Source organism: Salvelinus alpinus, chromosome 21, assembly GCF_045679555.1.
Source record: "Salvelinus alpinus chromosome 21, SLU_Salpinus.1, whole genome shotgun sequence".
NCBI lineage: Eukaryota > Metazoa > Chordata > Actinopteri > Salmoniformes > Salmonidae > Salvelinus > Salvelinus alpinus.
Genome location: NC_092106.1, coordinates 309,543 through 329,118, shown reverse-complemented (window position 1 = coordinate 329,118; position 19,576 = coordinate 309,543). Strand labels below are relative to the sequence as shown.

The 19,576-nt window shown below is 44.6% G+C and overlaps 1 protein-coding gene across 1 annotated transcript in view; it reads right to left on the bottom strand.

Annotated features, from left to right (window-relative positions):
• Positions 1 to 19,576, bottom strand: part of LOC139547477 (collagen alpha-3(IV) chain-like) — a 42,479-nt gene that overhangs the window by 16,381 nt on the left and 6,522 nt on the right. The window contains exons 2-4 of the mRNA XM_071356360.1: positions 17,942 to 17,989; positions 17,015 to 17,050; positions 7,929 to 7,985 (exon numbers count right to left, since the gene is read on the bottom strand). Coding sequence (XP_071212461.1) covers positions 7,929 to 7,985; positions 17,015 to 17,050; positions 17,942 to 17,989 — 141 coding nt within the window. The remainder of the gene's footprint in view (positions 1 to 7,928; positions 7,986 to 17,014; positions 17,051 to 17,941; positions 17,990 to 19,576) is intronic.

Genomic DNA, 19,576 nt, shown 5'->3' with positions numbered 1-19,576 from the left:
CACTCCTCCACTAACCTCACCCCCTTCCAGTGTTTATTTGGGTATCAGCTGGTTCTGACTCCTTGGCATCAGAGTCAGACCGAGGCTCCTGCGGTGGACGACTGGTTCCGATGCGCGGAGGAAACATGGGACGCCGCCAATGTCCACCTTCAACGCACTGTGCTGCGTGAGAAAGTGGGGGCAGACCGTCACCGCAGTGATGCCCCGGTGTTTGCACCGGGGCAAACACCGGGGCATCACCGGGGACACCGGGGACCGGGTCTGGCTCTCGACCCAAAACCTGCCCCTCCGCCTGCCCTGCCGGAAGCTGGCCCGCGGTTTGTGGGGCCATTCAAAGTACTGAGGAGATTGAACGAGGTGTGTTACCGATTACCGTATTAACCCCTCGTTCCATGTGTCTCACCTCAGGTCGGTGGTGGTTGGTCCGCTCCAGGAATCTGAGGTGCGGGAGGTTCCTCCGCCTCCTCTGGACATCAAGGGGGCCCCGGCATACTCCGTTCGTTCCATTCTGGATTCGAGACGTCAGGCGGGGGACCTTCAGTACATCGTGGATTGGGAGGGGTACGGTCCGGAGGAGAGGTGCTGGGTTCTGGTGGCGGATGTGTTGGACCCTGAACTGCTCCAGGAGTTCCACCGTCGCCGGCCGGATCACCCTGCGCCTCACCCTCCGGGTCGTCAAGGGGGGGGGGGGGGTACTGTCACGACTTCCGCCGAAGTCGGCTCCTCTCCTTGTTTGGGTGGCGTTCGGCGGTCGACGTCACCAGCTTTCTAGACATCGCCGCTCCATTTTTCCATTGTTCCATTTGTTTTGTCTTGTTCCCTGCACACCTGGTTTTCATTCCCTAATCACACTGCATGTATGTATTCCTCTGTTCCCCTCTATGTCTTTGTGTGAAATTGTATTTGTTACGTGTTTCGTGTGTATGCGCCAGGCTGGGTTTTTCCCGTTATTTCTGTGGTATTTCACGGCTGTGACAATAACCAGACGAGAATTGGGAGATAATATGGTCTGCAATTGATTGTGAGGAATTCTAGGTCAGGTCAGGTGAACCAAATAGTGAAATAAAAAGGCTCTCTAAGGTCAGGGCGTGACAGTACCCACCCCCCCCCCCCAAAGGTGCGGACTCCGACCGCAAAACCTGACTCTATGAGGGAGGGTCCTGGTGGGCATCTAGCCTTGGTGGCGGCTCCGGTTCGGGGCGTAGACCCTGCTCCGCTTGCTGATCCCTCCGCTTCCGTGGAACCGGACCGTGGACCGTCGCCGGAGGCTCCGGACCGTAGATCATTGCCGGAGGAACCGGACCGTAGATCGTCGCCGAAGGAACCGGACTGTAGATCATCGCCAGGGACTCCGGACTGCCGACTGTCGCCGGAGGCTCTGGACTTCAGACCGTCACTGGAGACTCTGGAATGCGGACTGTCTCAGGAGGTTCCCTACTGTGGACCATCTCAGGAGATTCCCTACTGTGGACCGTCTCAGGAGATTCCCTACTGTGGACCGTCTCAGGAGATTCCGGACTGTGGACCGTCTCAGGAGGTTCCGGACTGTGGACCGTCTCAGGAGGTTCCGGACTGTGGACCGTCGTTGGAGGTTCCGGACTGTGGACCGTCAGTGGAGGTTCCGGTCTGTGAAACATCGCCGGAAGCTCTGGACTGGAAACTGTCGCCGGAAGCTCTGGACTGGGAACTGTCGCCGGAAGCTCTGGACTGGGAACTGTCGCCGGAAGCTCTGGACTGGGAACTGTCGCCGGAAGCTCTGGACTGGGAACTGTTGCCGTAAGATCTGGACTGTGGAGGCGCACTGGAGGCCTGATGCGTGGGACCGGTACAGGTGGCACCGAGCTGATGACACGCATCTCAGGGCGAGTGTGGGGAGGAGGCACAGGATGTACTGGACTGTGGAGGCGCACTGGAGGCCTGATGCGTGGGCTCATTACAGGTGGCACCGGGCTGATGACACGCACCTCAGGGCGAGTGCGGCCAGGAGGCATAGGACGTACTGGACAGTGGAGGCGCACTGGAGGTCTGGAGAGTAAAGCTGGCACAAACCGTCCTGGCTAGATGCTCACCTTAGCCCGGCAAGTGCAGGGCGCTGGCACAGGACGCACTGGGCTGTGAAGGCGCACTGGAGACACGGTGCGTAGAACCGCATAACATGGTGACTGAACGGTGGCACACACCCCAGGGCGAGTGCGCGGAGGAGACACAGGCAGGAGCCTGCGTGTGACAGTGATAGTGTGACTATCATCCATATTGACCCCACTCTAGAGCCCCTGATAAGACAGAGAAGGGATATGACTGAAGCAAAAACAACAGCAGTAACGGCTGCAGTAAAAACAACAGCAGTAACAACCCAGCTACTGTCCACTGCCATTATGAAAAAGCCAGAAACATCAGAATAAGTTGGGTTCCTCCAAAACATTTGGAACCTTCTAACCAATCCCAGCAGTCTAAGTCGAGAAAAGGAGACTGTAACCCCAATTGGTAATTCAACCCCAGAACTGTACAAGGACAAATCTTTGGAGGAAGTAGAAAAAAATAAATGGTATGAATAGGCTCAATATACAGCATCTAAATTAAGACTGACAAATTGCTTATTGTGTGCGCCCTCTCCACTGAAAGAATTAGTGGTGGTACCTAATCCTTATAATTATAGGAACTGTGTTGACTCTAATAAAAACGTATGTTATTTGAGAAGATCAGAAAGGCCTTATTGTCCAGCTGAATGTTTGTCATATTTGCTACTAAACGGCATGATACTAAACGATATCATAACTGTCATCGATAAAAGACAGCACTGTGCAGCCGTCTTCATCGACCTGGCCAAGGCTTTCGACTCTGTCAATCACTGTATTCTTATCGGCAGACTCAACAGCCTTGGTTTCTCAAATGACTGCCTCGCCTGGTTCACCAACTACTTCTCAGATAGAGGTCAGTGTGTTAAATTGGAGCGCCTGTTGTCCGGACCTCTGGCAGTCTCTATGGGGGGGTACCACAGGGTTCAATTATCGGGCTGACTCTTTTCTCTGTATATATCAACGATGTCGCTCTTGCGACTGGTCATCCCCAAAGCCAACACCTCCTTTGGCTGCCTTTCCTTCCAGTTCTCTGCTGCCAATGACTGGAACGAATTGCAAAAATCCCTGAAGTTGGAAACTTATATCTCCCTCACCAACTGTAAGCATCAGCTATCTGAGCAGCTTACCAATCGCTGCATCTGAACACAGCCCATCTGTAAATAGCACATCCAATCTACCTACCTCATCCCCATATTGATTTTATTAACTTTTTGGATCTTTTGCACACCAGTATTTCTACCTGCACATCATCATCTGCACATCTATTACTCCAGTGTTAATTTGCTAAATTGTAATTACTTCACTACTATGACCTATTTATTGCCTTACCTCCTCACGCCATTTGCACACACTGTATATATACTTTTTCTATTCTGTTATTGACTGTACGTTTGTTTATTCTATGTGTAACTCTGTGTTGTTGTTTGTGTCGGACTGCTTTGCTTTATCTTGGCCAGGTCGCAGTTGTAAATGAGAACTTGTTCTCAACTGTCCTACCTGGTTCAATAAAGGTGAAATAAATAAAATAAAAATAAAAATATTTGAGTAATCCATATTATCAAAGATTTTACAACTAAACTGGCTGGGGAAAATGGTGTCAAGAATTGGATATACGGGTGGAAGCACAGAAGTTAGAGGCCCCATTTGAGTATCGAATAGATTATAAACAACCATATGAATGTTTTAACATCACAGAAGGACAGCATGAGATGGGGAAGTTTAAAGGCAAATGTGAGACCACATTGCACTTAACTAAGGACACCATTTGAAATGCAGACACTCCAGAAAGGGCTACGTATATAGCATCTGGGAGTTGGGTGGGAAAAGTAATTACTCATGATAATTGTCAAAATCAAACTCCAGCATTACCATGAATTGCACCATATGAAGAACAGACTGTGGTAGTGGCAGATTTCCTCTGGATATGTGGAGGGCAAAAATTAAGGGCAACATTACCAAAAGGATGGACAGGCCTTTGCAAGGGTTAGGTTGATTCAACAGATACTGTCACCGAATTGAATCCTAGTGATACTAAGCAACAAACTTCAAAACATAGAGTAAGGAGGGAATATTAATCTGACCCCAAAGTTTATTTAGATGCAATAGGACAACCTAGAGGAATCACCAAAGAATACAAAGCAAGAGATGAGATCAAATCAAGATTTGAATCAATATTTCTGTGGATATCAGCAGAATTGTGTTTGTTGTCTGTAGCTTATGCCTGCCCATAGCATAACCCCATCGCCACCATGGGGCACTCTGTTCACAACATTGACATCAGCAAGCCGCACGACACCATACCAGTTACAGTTGAAACCGGGAGTAATCCATGAAGAGCACACTTCTCCAGCGTGACAGTGGCCGTCAAAGGTGAGCATTTTCCCACTGAAGTCGGTTACGACGTTGAACTGCAGTCAAGTCAAGATCCTGGTGAGGATGACGAGCTTCCCTGAGACGGTTACTGACAGTTTGTGCAAAAGTTCTTCAGTTTCAGGCGGTTTGCTGATGTCAACGTTGTGAACAGAGTGCCCAATAGTGGCGGTGGGGTTATGGTATGGGCAATCATAAGCTACAAACAATGAACACAATTACATTTTATCGATGGGAATTTGATTACAAAGAGATACCGTGACGAGATCCTGAGGCCCTTTGTCGTGCCATTCATCCACCGCCATCACCTCATGTTTCAGCATTATAATGCACGACCCAATGTCGCAATGATCTGTACACAATTCCTGGATGCTGAAAATGTCCCAGTTCTTCCATGTCCTGCATACTCACCAGATATGTCACCCATTGAGCATGTATAGGATGCTCTGGATCGACGTGCATGACATCGTTTTCCAGTTCCAGTCAATATCCAGCCACTTCGCACATTGAGGAGGGTGGGACAACATTCCACAGGCCACAATCAACAGCCTGATCAACTCTATGCGAAGGAGATGTGTTGTGCTGCACGAGGCAAATGGTGGTCACCCCAGATAGTGACTGGTTTTCTGATCCATGTCCCTATCTTTTTTTTAAGGTATCTGTGACCAACAGATGCATATCTGTATCCCCAGTCATGTGAAATCCATAGACTATGGCCGAATGAATTTATTTCAATTGACTGATTTCCTTATATGAACAGTAATTCAATCTTTGAAATGTTTGCATGTTGCGTTGATGTTTTTGTTCACTGTATATATAAATTATTTTATCAAAGGCCTTTAAAAATCAGCTATGAATATCAGGTCTGGCTTCTTAGATGTTTCATGTTGTTCTATTATTTGTAGTAGTTGTCGTATACTGTCTCCAATGTATCGTATGTAAAAAAGCTGTCTGATCAGGATGAACAATACCTGGTAAATGGTATGCATTTTGTCAGTATTTTTGCAAAACAACACTGAAGTGTGAGAGGCCTCCAGTTTTTTTTAAATTTTCACACACCTACATGTGTGTGCGTGTTTGTAAACGAGTGTGTGAACGTGCGCATGTCAACTTCATAGCATTCAGATATTTGCAGACCCCATCGTTTTTTCCATAACCTGGTGTCCCCGTAGAGTTTAGTATAGCTGTCCATCTATAAAGAGTTTGTACCCAATGAGAAAAGCACGCTTATCCCTCTCCCTCGGTTGCTTCTGTACAGGATACAGTCTCTTGCGACTTTTGTTTATCTCCCAGGGGGAAATTGGTCATTAAGACCGAATTTTGTCACTTTGAGCTCGTTTCCCCTGATTTTGTTCAGCTCCTTCTGTTGGTAGTGTTTGCGACTTCTTCATCACCCTTGAAATTGAGGATTTTTACCTTGGCTGTGAGTGCCTTGTTCTCCCCTTGTAGCTTGAGAATTCCACTCTGACTAAACTCCAGGCTCCCCCTCAGCCCTGCTAACTCCTCATCCAGCTTTTCAAGTGTTGCATGGATTCCGGCAAGAGCACTAGCCTCTACTTCCACTCTCTACTTTAATGGTAAGTAAGTTGTCCGTGTCTGTAGATGAATCTTTCTCTTTTGAGTGGGTTAGAGTTCTCTTGTTGTGAGGTAGCCAGATCTGTGATGGAGTAGGTTGTTCCTCCATAGCATAAAGCTGAAGGTACAGATGTAGGATCCTACTCTTTTGTTGCTGAGAATTTTCCTGCACAGCAGAAAATGCAAACTTGTAGTGTATTCAAGTTTTAAAAAGGCTTCTAAAATTAGTAATTTCCACTTTGAAAATTCAGACTTGATTTGCCCTAATGAAAAATGTATCAACCCCTACAAAAACTGTTCATTAATTATAATCCACATAATAATTCAAATTTCCTGTTGCTGCAGGATTATTTTCCTGCTGTAGCAAACTGGCTCAAATTACGATCCCACATCCCACATTTCCTTTAGTATCTCGTCAGTATCCAGGTTGGCTCAGAGCTGGATTGAAGTAGTTGTTCAAATCCTGTTTTTTTATTGTCCAGTTTATTGTTGGATATGGTTATTTCAATCGGGAAAAAATGATAGTTTTCGGTGTCTAGCAGGATGCTGCCATCTTGCATTTATCCTCTTGCTGAGAACTAGGCAAGGTAGAGTCTATTCGATACAGTTACATATCGCAATATTATTTTGGACGATATATTGTATCGTTTTGACAATATCGCAATATAATTTTTGCGCTAGTTGGCTGTACCTGCACCAAAACTCCTGTATTTTTCATAGCTTGTTCTCCATCTTCTTTTTAAATAGGGAGCCAATTTGTATTCAGCGCTTTCATTTCCATGCCTGATCAAAACTCATTTTCTGATGGCTCTCTCTTGTCCCTCTGCAGAAGACATATTGTGAGCAATATATTTGGAACATCGAATGACAATAAAATCACAGTACCGAATTACAATACATATAGAATCGTGAGAAACGCAATACATATCGTATCGGCACCTAAGTATCAAGATAGTATCATATTGTAAGGTTCCTGGCAATTCCCAGCCCTACCATTTGAGGGCCATTCAGTTTCACTCATTGGTGTACAAGCTCAGTCCACCTACAGAGTGCTGCAAAGACTTAGTCTTAGCCAGTGATAGATAGTTGGAGAGGGAGCTATAATTTGAGTGCGGTTCTTTCCCTCTGCTGTATTACATTTACATTTAAGTCATTTAGCAGACGCTCTTATCCAGAGCGACTTACAAATTGGTGCATTCACCTTGATATCCAGTGGAACAACCACTTTACAATAGTGCATCTAACTCTTTTAAGGGGGGGGGGGGGGGGTTAGAAGGATTACTTTATCCTATCCTAGGTATTCCTTAAAGAGGTGGGGTTTCAGGTGTCTCCGGAAGGTGGTGATTGACTCCGCTGACCTGGCGTCGTGAGGGAGATATATATATAGGGAACACCATGGACAGTTTCTTCCCCTTTGTAAAATCATGTAAGATTGGGGAGCTACCTGGAAGTCTCTATGGCCCGGTGTCCCAAATCTCTATCCTTTCCCCCAAAAGGGTGCACTCCCCCACACACACATAAAAACATTTTTTTATGTAAGCATGGGCTAGAGGGAGGTTACCCCATATATTTTTTACATCAGTCATTTCCTTTTAAGTCAATGATGGGAGTGAACAAGTGCATACTTAGGGCAGAACAGTAGAACCGGGAACTAGCATAGGTGTAATGAGGTAAGGTGATGGGGTGAGATGCAGAGCAGCAGGGAATTTGTGTTGGACAATAGAAAAGGGCTTCTGCTTCCACATATAATACATAAATACATAGAATCTAACCGTACAACATAAACAGAACAACACACTCCCCCTCCCCACCCACACAACAAGGTAATTCGTTAATTAGGGTGCAAGGGGCAAGTCTCTCGCTCTCTTTCTGGAGTAGGGAGCAGGATGGTGTTACACCACTTACCTTACTGCCTTTAACTCCATCACAGTTACACCTGGACTTTCCAGTGCAGCTACATGCCTGGGGACAAACGGGACAACAGTCAGTTTCACACACCCAACTCACTAAGTTGGCCTGAATTTAACATGGAATGGCAGCCCTCTGGGTAAAACACTAATGTAACATACAGATGACGCTGATATAACCTTAGTTACATTTATTTTTCCCAGTGGAGAAGACTTTTAAATATCACTGGAAGTGCTAAAGTCTTTAAAGTGTTTGGAAGTGTACTGGTTACACTGATGACTAGTCTATGTTTACTCTGTATTTTAGAAAATCCTCTCACACATCCTTTAACATGTATCTCCAACGGAACTATTGAGCAGACAGAAATGCAAAGCATTCCTCGCCAAACACCCCGGCGCACACCCCAAGTCCCCACAGCTTTGCATACTGCATAATATTCTGTCAATTGTCTTCCACTACTTGGCCTGGAGGAGCAAGTCATTGTGTGTGTGTTTGAGCTGATTATACGCAGCTCTGTAAAGAACAACCAATCTTCACAATGCCTGGAGAGGCATTTAACCAATCAACTTGTTATAATTATCCTATATTGTGAAATAATCCTATATTCGACATCTTGAACATTCACATTGAGTCAATAAATAGTCTCACAACAAGTTGTACGTACAATCCCACCCAGAAACCTCAGCGGTTCTGATCTGCCATGCTCAGGATGCCATATCGACCTGAAACGTGTCATATCCCAGACATTCTTATCTCAGGTGAGTACCTTCCTGAAGTAGGTCAGACACAACAAGAATGCATGATAATCTTATATCAAGTTAGAGCTGCTGGTTTGATTTGCCTTGTTTTTCCTTGTTTCCAGAATCTCCCTTTGTTGACTGACTGTTGCGTGTTCCTAATGAATAAGATTGTATGTGCCGGAAGAGTGAAAGAGATATGTGGGGAGATGAAATAGACACTCTGTCCACAAGGGTTGTTTGGGTTTCTGACGGCATGCAACACAAATGGAGCAGGGGTGGTGGGGGGCTGGGTGGATGGAGCAGGGGCGAACTTAGTGATTTAGAGGCTCCAGGTAGAGGCCTGTCTGAGGCCCCCTCCCTCCCCTTGTGCGTGCACAATTTTTTAAGTGGGTTTTATAATAAAGACATGTAATTTAACTGTAAAAATGTATTACAGTTTAATGTGGCAAGAACACAACCAGTCATGATGTTTTCATCTGATTGTCAAACAAATCTCTTCAAAAAGTAGGTACCCTTCGCACGTTCATCCAAAATATTTCCAGCATTCGAACATTGCACTATGCACCCGGGAACTTGCCTTCAATTCGCAAGTGGCTGAAACTATCTCACCGGAGAAAGCATCCCAGTGAGCGAAACAGCTGCCCATGTATCTGATGCTGTCTGGGCAAAAAGAATATTACATGCCATACTCTTTTTTTTTGCCAGACAGCGACACATACATGTTGTTTGCCTCTGCCTCGAAGATGATGGCAGTATTATCAGCAGCACCTGTCTTTTTACTAAAGAAATTACTTAACTTAGGTAATATTCTGTTAACATTTAAAATTATTTCTTTCTCTTTTCTCTGCCCTGCTCTGAAAATGCTTCATTGCTGCAGCTTAATTTCGATGAATGTCACGTTTGCAATCATATCGCGTCAAACAATGCAAATTTTTCTGCTCCTTGAGCGGAGCATGGGGGGCCTCAAGCAACAACAACAAAAAAGATTACTAATATATATATTTTTTATTAAGCCCTGTTCACGAGGCCCCTTGATGATGTGAGGCCTGGGGCAATAGCCTCTTCTGCCTAATTGTAAGTCTGCCACCAGGGGGAGACAATGAGACAGACAGGCTCAGTAATCTGACCACACAAACCTTTACACAAACCTTTACACAAACCTTTACACAAACACACCCACACCTGAGCCGGCCAACGCTAGCAGCCATTCACTCCAGCCCACCCAAAGTGGGTTCAAATATAGGTATCAAATTGTATTAGTCACATGCACCGAATACAACAAGTGTACAGTGAAATGCTTACTTATGAGCCCCTAACCAACAATGCAGTTACAAAAAATACAGGTGAAAGTAAGAGATAAAAGTAACAAGTAATTGAAGAGCAGCAGTGAAATAACAATAGCGAGACTATTTACAGGGGGGGTACCGATACAGAGTCAATGTGCGGGGGCACCAGTTATTTGAGGTAGTATGTATATGTAGGTAGAGTTATTAAAGTGACTATGCATGGATGACAACAGAGAGTAGCAGTGGTGTAACGAGGGGGTGAGGGGAACACTGCAAATCGTCTGGGTAGCAATTTGACTAGATGTTCAGGAGTCGTATGGCTTGGTGGTAGAAGCTGTTTAGAAGCCTCTTGGACCAAGACTTGGCGCTCCGGTACCACTTGCCGTGCAGTGGCAGAGAGAACAGTCTATGACTAGGGTGGCTGGAGTCTTTGACAATTTTTAGGCCCTTCCTCTGACACCGCCTGGTATAGAGGTCCTGGATGGCAGGAAGCTTGGCCCCAGTGATGTACTGGGCATTTCACATTACCCTCTGTAGTGCCTTGCGGTCGGTGGATGAGCAGTTGCCATACCAGGCAGTGATGCAACCAGTCAGGATGCTCTCAATGGTGCAGCTGTAGAACCTTTTGAGGATCTGAGGACCCATGCCAAATCTTTTCAGTCTCCTGAGGGGGACTGTGGCACTCTCAAGAGATGGACAAGATTAGAAAACACTGTATTCTCCAAGAATACCAGAGAACAGAAAACACTTTTCAAACCCATGGTGGCGGAACATCAAAGACTGTATAAAATGCAACGGATTCCAAAACAAGGAGATACGCTGTATGTCAGTGTTCACAGATTGGCAAGCCAGCATGCTGGTGACAGCTGGTCTGTCGTTTTCAGATCTCTCCCCACCCCCGCCTCACCTCTGTAAGAGTCAACTTCCTCAACCTCAGTGCTTACTATGTTACCCATCAACCTCTCTCACCCCTTCCTTCACCTCTCCCCCTTCTCTCACCCACTTTCAACCTCTCCATCTGCAAGCACATACTTGCTGTGGCTAACACTTTTCTCATGTCCTGTTCTTGTCTCACACATACCTGAACCTGACCCTATTTAATTCTAATCGGGCGGCATCGAAGCATTCACGGTGGCAAGCTTGCATACTTGAAGCAGGTCCAAGTCGTGAGCCTCGATGAATAGAAAATATTCACTACAACACCTTGCTTAGTCTCTGTCTCCGCAGGGCATGCCTGATCTGGTATGGACCTGTCCCCCTCATTGTATTTACTTCGTCACCATGGCCTTTTTTGCTTTTACCTCCCTTATCTCACCTCATTTGCTCACATTGTATATAGACTTATTTTTCTACTGTATTATTGACTGTATATTTGTTTTACTCCATGTGTAACTCTGTGTTGTTGTATGTGTCGAACTGCTTTGCTTTATCTTGGCTAGGTCGCAATTGTAAATGAGAACTTGTTCCTGTACCTGGTTAAATAAAGGTGAAATGAATAAAATAAAAATAAAATAAAATAAATGGTTGCAGTAAACAGCACTCTGGTCCACACACAGAGCTTGGGTCTATGCAGTCTCACCGGGGAGCTCTATGCATAGACATATAATATAGTCATTGAATTTCTATGGCTCTGTTCGTCTGAGAGAGTGATCGAACCATCCTATAATGCCCGGTGCTGTCCACTAATGCTTATCTGAGCTGATCAAACAGAACAGCTACACACTGTCACACTTAAGACTATCTGTAGTGTGAGCGCATGGTTCCCTGACTCTAGAGTTTCAAAACGGCAATTCTTCTTCATCTGTTAAATCTTTACTGCCTCCTTCAAGAAGGCAGGCAAGCAGCATGCCTCCCTACTGAGAGAGCAGTATGGAAGACAGGCCCACTGGCCTTTTCTAATGTGACAATGTGTTGTTGTTATTGTAGCAACCTTAATCCAACACCTAGTGACCTAGTCAAGAGATTCGTAACTGTTGGTTTATCAACTAAGGTTGATAGTTGCTGGACTCGGTGTAACGACTGTCTTCGGGTGAAAGAGAGGAGGACCAAGATGCAGCGTGAATATAATCCATATTTAATGGGAAAATACTTAAACACCGAACAAAACAACAAACCGACAAAAAAAGGAACGAAGACGATACAGTCCCGTAACGTGAACACAAAACACTGGTACACTGAAACAGGAACAATCACCCACAAACAAACAGTGAAAACAGGCAACCTTAATATGGTTCCCAATCAGAGACAATGACAAACACCTGCCTCTGATTGAGAACCATATTAGGCCAAACAACAAACCCAACATAGAAACACAAAACATAGAATGCCCACCCAGCTCACGTCCTGACCAACTAAACAAAGACTAAACAAAGGAAATAAGGTCAGGAACGTGACACTCGGGTTCAAGTCAATGTTGGGGCAACCCCCCCAAATTTGTTACATTATGATCAAGGGGTAGAGCAGGAGTGAGTTTCCCAGAAGCCTTGTAGTGAACTCAGCACATTGTCTCTCTTGACAAACCACCCACACAGCAGTGAGAGAGGGATAACTATAAAAAGGATATTTGATTGTAAATATTCTGCGATGAACACAATTCATCAAATGTTGCTATTCTGCTAGTGGAACAGGTCTGGGTCGTCCACAGAAATAGCAATGATCACAATCGCTACAAGGTTTTCGGGAAACTCACCCCAGGTCAGTAAAGCAGTGATGGGCAACAAGGGATTGACTCTGTTCCCAGAGGGTGATTCCCAGCGGGCAAAACTGTTTGAAATTATGGCATAATTTCAGTTTGCCCAGATATGTGGCACATGGAGATGTGTGAAACTTACTCCTCAGTCTTAAGTATCTACATTTGCACCATTCAATTGCTAGCTTTTGAGAAGGGCGACTGGTAGAGATGCTTGAGGGAGGACGGTCAGGTATGTTTGTGAAGCAGATGTCCAGGGTTACACACAAATACACCCTGAGAGGTTGGAAGCAGTGGGTCAGCCGCAGTTCAGCGCCACCAGAGCAATTGTAGGGGGTTTAAGTGCCTTGCACAAGGAAACAACAGCAAGCAAAGGTGTCTAGGATGCAAGCAACTCTCCAGTTGCCAGGTCACTCATCATCAGATTTAAACCAGCAACCCTCCTTCTCTAACCACTATGCTACCTGTGTTAGGCCTCACGCATGCCTAAGGAGTACCCAACTAAGCAGAAACGAGAATGAGCTGAGAAGAGGCCACATACCACAGCAGTTTTGTCCCAGAGTTCTTGAGCACCTCTCTTGTGTGTGTGACTGGGATTTAAGCCAATACCACCATAATCCCTGAGCACTAATGTAGGGGGTGAAGGGGTTGGTGGGGGTCCCCATGCAACGGATTGTCTGCAGTGCCGGGAACAGCACCCTCTGACCGCCCGTTTTTCCCCCGCCTATCTCCACCATCCCCCACCGATGGGTGACTTCCTGGCGGCTCAGCATGCCTGTGGCTCTCTCTCATTTTGCTCGGGGTGTGAAACCACTCGGAAGACAAACGGGTCGGGATCCAAGCTGCCCATCTAAAGCCCCCGGGGAGCGACAATGGTGGAGCTCTGGGGGCTTTGGTCTGAATAGGGGGGCACTCTGAAACAACAGAGTAGCAGCACAAAGGGCTGAATAGGAAGACTAAAACAACAGGGGCTGTGGCCTGTGGGACTGATCAGGACCTGAGCTCTCTCTCTGTCTGTATGTCTGTCTGGAACAGAGCTCTGTCTGTCTGTTGTCATTTGTCTGTCTGTCCATCCGTCACCACTGTAAATCAACACTGGCCAAGGACACTGATACGCCTATATGTGGCTGTGGAGACTCAACTTGTTCAATACATATAAATCAAATGTAGGTGCTACCATATCAAACCATTTGGATGCACCTAAGAGTTTCTGACTAAAGAGGTTCATGCCCACAGTAGTAACATCAATGTATAGCCTGGTCCATGACAAAAGAGGACATATCTGTGCAGAAACTACTGTATACCTCACAAACAGAGCATCATGGGGGTTGTATGTGTTGAGACCGAGCACATTCTAGATAAATGGTTGAACTGATTCCTGTCTCCCGTCTGATCATCATTGAATTGTTATAAAGACGTGGTTAAGAAACCCACGAGACATAATAACAGATTGGCGACGAATAAGTCTGAACCTACGTGAACTTTTCTGTTCGGAAGAAGTCGGTTTTTACAAGTTTAAAACAGCTATTTTCCGGCCTCCTTAGTGGTGTGGTGGTGTAAGCCACTGCATCACAGTGCTAGCTGTGCCACTAGAGATCCTGGTTCCAGGCTCTGAAGCAGCCGGCCGCAACCGGGAGACCCATGGGGAGGTGCACAATTGGCCCAGCGTCATCCCGGTTATTGGAGGGTTTGGCCGGCAGGTGATGTCCTTGTCCCATTGCACTCTAGTGACTCCTGTGGCTGGTTGGGCGCATGCACCCTGACATGGTCGCCAGGTGTCGGTGTGTCCTCTGACACATTGGTGTGGCTGGCTTCCGGGTTAACTTCTTATGGCTGCAGGGCGGTGCCGGTACACTTATGACAACAGCCCGTCCAAGTGTAGGGCGCGAAATTCAAAAGAGATTTTTTAGAAATATTTAACTTTCACACATTAACAAGTCCAATACAGCAAATGAAAGATACACATCTTGTGAATCCAGCCAACATGTCCGATTTTGAAAATGTTTTACAGCGAAAACACCACGTATATTTATGTTAGCTCACCACCAAATACAAAAAAGCACAGACATTTTTCACAGCACAGGTAGCATGCACAAAACCAACCTAACTAACCAAGAACCAACCAAACTAACCAAGAAACTTCATCAGATGACAGTCTTATAACAAGTTATACAATAAATGTATGTTTTGTTCGAAAAATGTGCATATTTGAGGTATAAATCATAGTTTTACATTGCAGCTACAATCGGAAATAGCACCGAAGCAGCTAGAACAATTACAGAGACCAAATTGAAATACCTAAATACTCATCATAAAACATTTATGAAAAATACATGGTGTACAGCAAATTAAAGACAAACATCTTGTGAATCCAGCCAATATTTCCGATTCTTTAAGTGTTTTACAGCGAAAACACAATATAGCATTATATTAGCTTACTACAATAGCCAACCACACAACAGCATTGATTCAAGCCAACAATAGCGATAACTTCATTACGACATGCAGCTTACGTTATGGCGAGAGGGCGCAAACTAATAGTACACATGTTCGACAGATATATGAAATAACATCATAAATGGGTCCTACTTTTGATGATCTTCCATCAGAATGTTGTACAAGGGGTCCTTTGTCGGGAACAATCGTTGTTTGGTTTTAGAATGGCATTTTTCCCTCTTGAATTAGCAAGCACACTAGCGAAGTGGCGCGAAGCTCTCCATCGTCAACAAACTCAGAGAACGGAACACGCCAAAACTCCCGAAAAAATGTCAATAATCTGATTAAACTATATTGAAAAAACATACTTTACGATGATATTGTTACATTTATCAAATAAAATCAAAGCCGGAGATAGTAGCCGTCTATAACGACAGCTTTTCAGAAGGCAATACCCGGTTCCTTCTCGCGCCTTCCAGAAAACAGGAAATTGGTGTCACGTCATGCCAAGAGCTCTTATTCGACCTCAGATCAAGATATACACTCCATTTCTTCTCTCACTGCCTATTGACATCTAGTGGAAGGCGTATGAAGTGCATGTATACTAATACATATCAAGCAAATGAATAGGGATGCCCTGGAACAGAGCATCGATTTCAGATTTTCCACTTCCTGTCAGGAAGTTTGCTGCAAAATGAGTTCTGTTTTACTCACAGATATAATTCAAACGGTTTTAGAAACTAGAGAGTGTTTTCTATCCAATAGTAATAATAATATGCATATTGTACAAGCAAGAATTGAGTACGAGGCCGTTTGAAATGGGCACCTTTCATCCAAGCTACTCAATACTGCCCCTGCAGCCCAAAGAAGTTAAGGGGACATTGTGTCAAGAAGCAGTTGGTCGTGTTTCGGAGGATGCACGGCTCTCGACCTTTGCCTCTCCCGAGTCCGTAAGGGAGTTGCAGTGATGAAACAAGACTGTAACTACCAATTGGATACCACGAAAAAGGGGTAAAAAAATAAAAACATGTTATTCTTCGTGGGACAGTCTAGGCTAATATTAGCACAGTGTATTGCTAGCAGAGGCAAGTGCATAGTCGAGCTAGCTAGAGTTAGCATCGTCATGGATGGCAGAAAGGGATTTGAGACGGACATCGGAGCGGGAAAACAATGTGATGGAATATACAGTGAATAAAGGAAAGGACAAGTTTGAAGAAACACTTTTGAATTAAAAGCTGCTAAATCAGCGAATTCCAGGATAAAACATCAGTCAGTGAAGTGAATGAAGATCACTTGACTGAAGAAAATATTATTACGGCTGAACAGAAAGTTGCCATGGTTGAAGACAATTATGAGGTGAGTAACAAACAGGAGCCAAGTGAGAAATAAAACATGTCTGGAATTGTTAGAAATATTGGACAGTTTGATGAAAGTGTTGAGCAATGGAGCTCATACAGAACGGTTTGAATATTTTGTTCTTGCAAATGGCATTGATCAGGACAAAATTGTGCCAAAAATGTTTTGTGTAATGCGGCCAAGTACATTTAATTTCACTACACAGCCTGCTACAGCCAGACAGGGCAGGTAACAAGATGTATGGGGATATTGTGTCAATACTGAAAGGACTACTTACATTTAAAAAAAAGAGGCGGATCCTTAAGAGGTTATAAGAACTGGGTATATGTCAACTTGGCTGCTCTTCTTACGTACATTGTTGGCATGACAAGGACAGTTAGTGAAGATGGCTAAATCGCATTCAGATCTGGTGACCAGGCAATAGTAATGCAGTAGTAACTATGTCGACACGTTGAATGTCACAGCAGCAGAGGCAGACACATGCTGGTAAGGGGGACATTTTGAAGTAGTGCATGTTGTGACTTGACAGGCTGTAGGGAACCCATCCAACAACCGTCCAACAACCATCTTACTCACAGGCAGTCCAGTAACGCCAGCACGGCTGACATCACCCTGTCAGAGATGAAGAAGAGAAGAGAAAAGAAAAAGAGAAGAAGTCTTAACAACAGAACATACATGGCAATGTGAGGAGGCATTGGAGTGGGTGAGGATGGGCAAACGGGTGTACAAAGCTAAGAGGGTATAGGAGTGAGAGTCAGGTACACAGACAATGACTGTAGGATGATTGATTGTGTGGATGTATAGGGCATTTTCATTTTTATTTTGTATGCAGACATGGGTTGGGCACCTAAAAGGTTTACAATCAATCCATCCACCCATCATCAATCAATAAATCAATCAATAATCAAATAAAAGATGCAAGCATGTACGGGTGGGAAATCATGTACAGGTGGACACACAAATGAAAGAGACTGTATGGAGGGGTGATGGTTGTGAAAGGCCACTTACAGGTATACCAGAGTACTGGATGAACTGAACGGTGGGGTCCCCTGGCACCCCTTTGATCCATGGGAAACCGTGCAGTCATCAATAGAAATGTCAACAACACAATACAGTATATTTGTTCCTTCCACACTGTCTGCATCTGGGTCTTCCATAAAACGTGATGCTATTCAATATAATCCACACAATAATTCACATTTCCTGTTGCTGCAGGATTATTTTCTGTAATTGTGTTGGCTCTTCAATATTAGTCTGGTCCCAGATCTGTTTGTGCTGCATAGCCGATTCATGTTGGGACATTGGCAAAACATAGGAATTGGCAAGTCAACACAAACTGATCTGGTACCAGGTTACTTCGATATGCCACGTCGCTCAGATTATCTAGCCATCTAGCTACCCTGATCCTTCATGTTCTGGCTTCTCAAGAAATGCAGAGTGATATAGCCCCTCTCTGTGTCCCCTACACCAGCCACATACCGTACAGTTCTGTATTGTACTCACCACTCCCCCATCAGGCCCGTTCAGACCATGTATTCCAGGGTGTCCCCTCTGGTCCCATTACAGCCATCAAGCCCTGGTAGACCAGGAACACCCCCCGGCCCTAGGTAACCCTGGAACACACATACACAGACACACACACACACACACACACACACACACACACACACACACACACACACACACACACACACACACACACACACACACACACACACACACACACACACACACACACACACACACACACACACACACACACACACACACACACATTAGGCTATTTATGGGTAACAGTTTAACTTTAAACCGTCCCCTCGCCCCGACCCGGGCGCGAACCAGGGACCCTCTGCACACATCAACAACAGTCACCCACGAAGCGTCGTTACCCATCGCTCCACAAAAGCCGCGGCTCTTGCAGAGCAAGGGGCAACACTACTTCTAGGTTTCAGAGCATGTGACGTAACTGATTGAAACGCTATTAGCGCGTACCCGCTAACTAGCTAGCCATTTCACATCCGTTACATATGCACCATTGGTCATTCCCACTATCCAGTGCCTTTTCTTTCCCCAGGAAATATCACTTCTTATACCATGGCGTTGTTGAATAATAGTTTCTGATTGGCTTGAAGGGCATTCTAGAGTGTGCATTATTTCCCTATAATACACTGTATTTTCGCACGGTTAAAATCCAATGGCTATAGTTCTTACATGTTCTATGTTTGAGCTGCTTTTGAAACCAAAGGTCGAATTGAAAACATTATTGGCACTGTTGAACTTGAATTTCATAATAGCAAGCTAGGACTGATTGTTTTAGTTAGCTAGACTAGCAAGTCTGTTTGCTTGGTTACCTAGGCAACTACTGTTGCTATCTAGTAAACTTGCTAGCTATTTCAGAGGATGTTGAACACATTTCTACCTGGAAATGAACACATTTCTAGCTGTACATTTGTTAAGTTATAGCCATGGTATAAAATGTATAATCAACTCGGGGCTCTAGGCATTTTCTGGAAAATAATGCAACTCTGTGGCACGTTAGTTTCACTTTGCTAGCGTGTCGTGGAACACACCTTCTACATCGTTCATTATTATCCAGAGAACGCATAGCCCCTCAGTGTAAAATGTGGATTCCAAAAGACTTTAAATATAAGGTGTAATTTAACATAAAACACAAAGATATGGATCTTTATGCATTTCGTTTTCAGTGCATGTTGGCATTTTTGCCTTGTCCCCTGGTGCTATTCGTCAACTACTAAAATAAATATAAACTATAAGATAATAAAATATTTCTTCATTATTTTATAATCCTAAAAAACATATCTCTCATCAATATTTTTCTCATGATTATTGTATTTATTATTATTGTATTTATGATGTTCTGTGTGTCTCTGATATCAATATCCACCATGTTAGTTTGTAGTAATTCTCCTTTAAGAAAACAACCCCTTCCCACAATGACATTATGTTCAGGTAGTGTCATTACTTTGTTGGTGGGAAAACGGTAATGAGGGGATGCTAATGTCAAAGTGAAGTCAAAACTTGAGTCACATCTGGGATCATTTTAGCATTTCATGACGTTAGTCTGTTTGTCTCACTCATAAATGTCCACCCCGTTAGGCTAAATTACAGAGAACATTT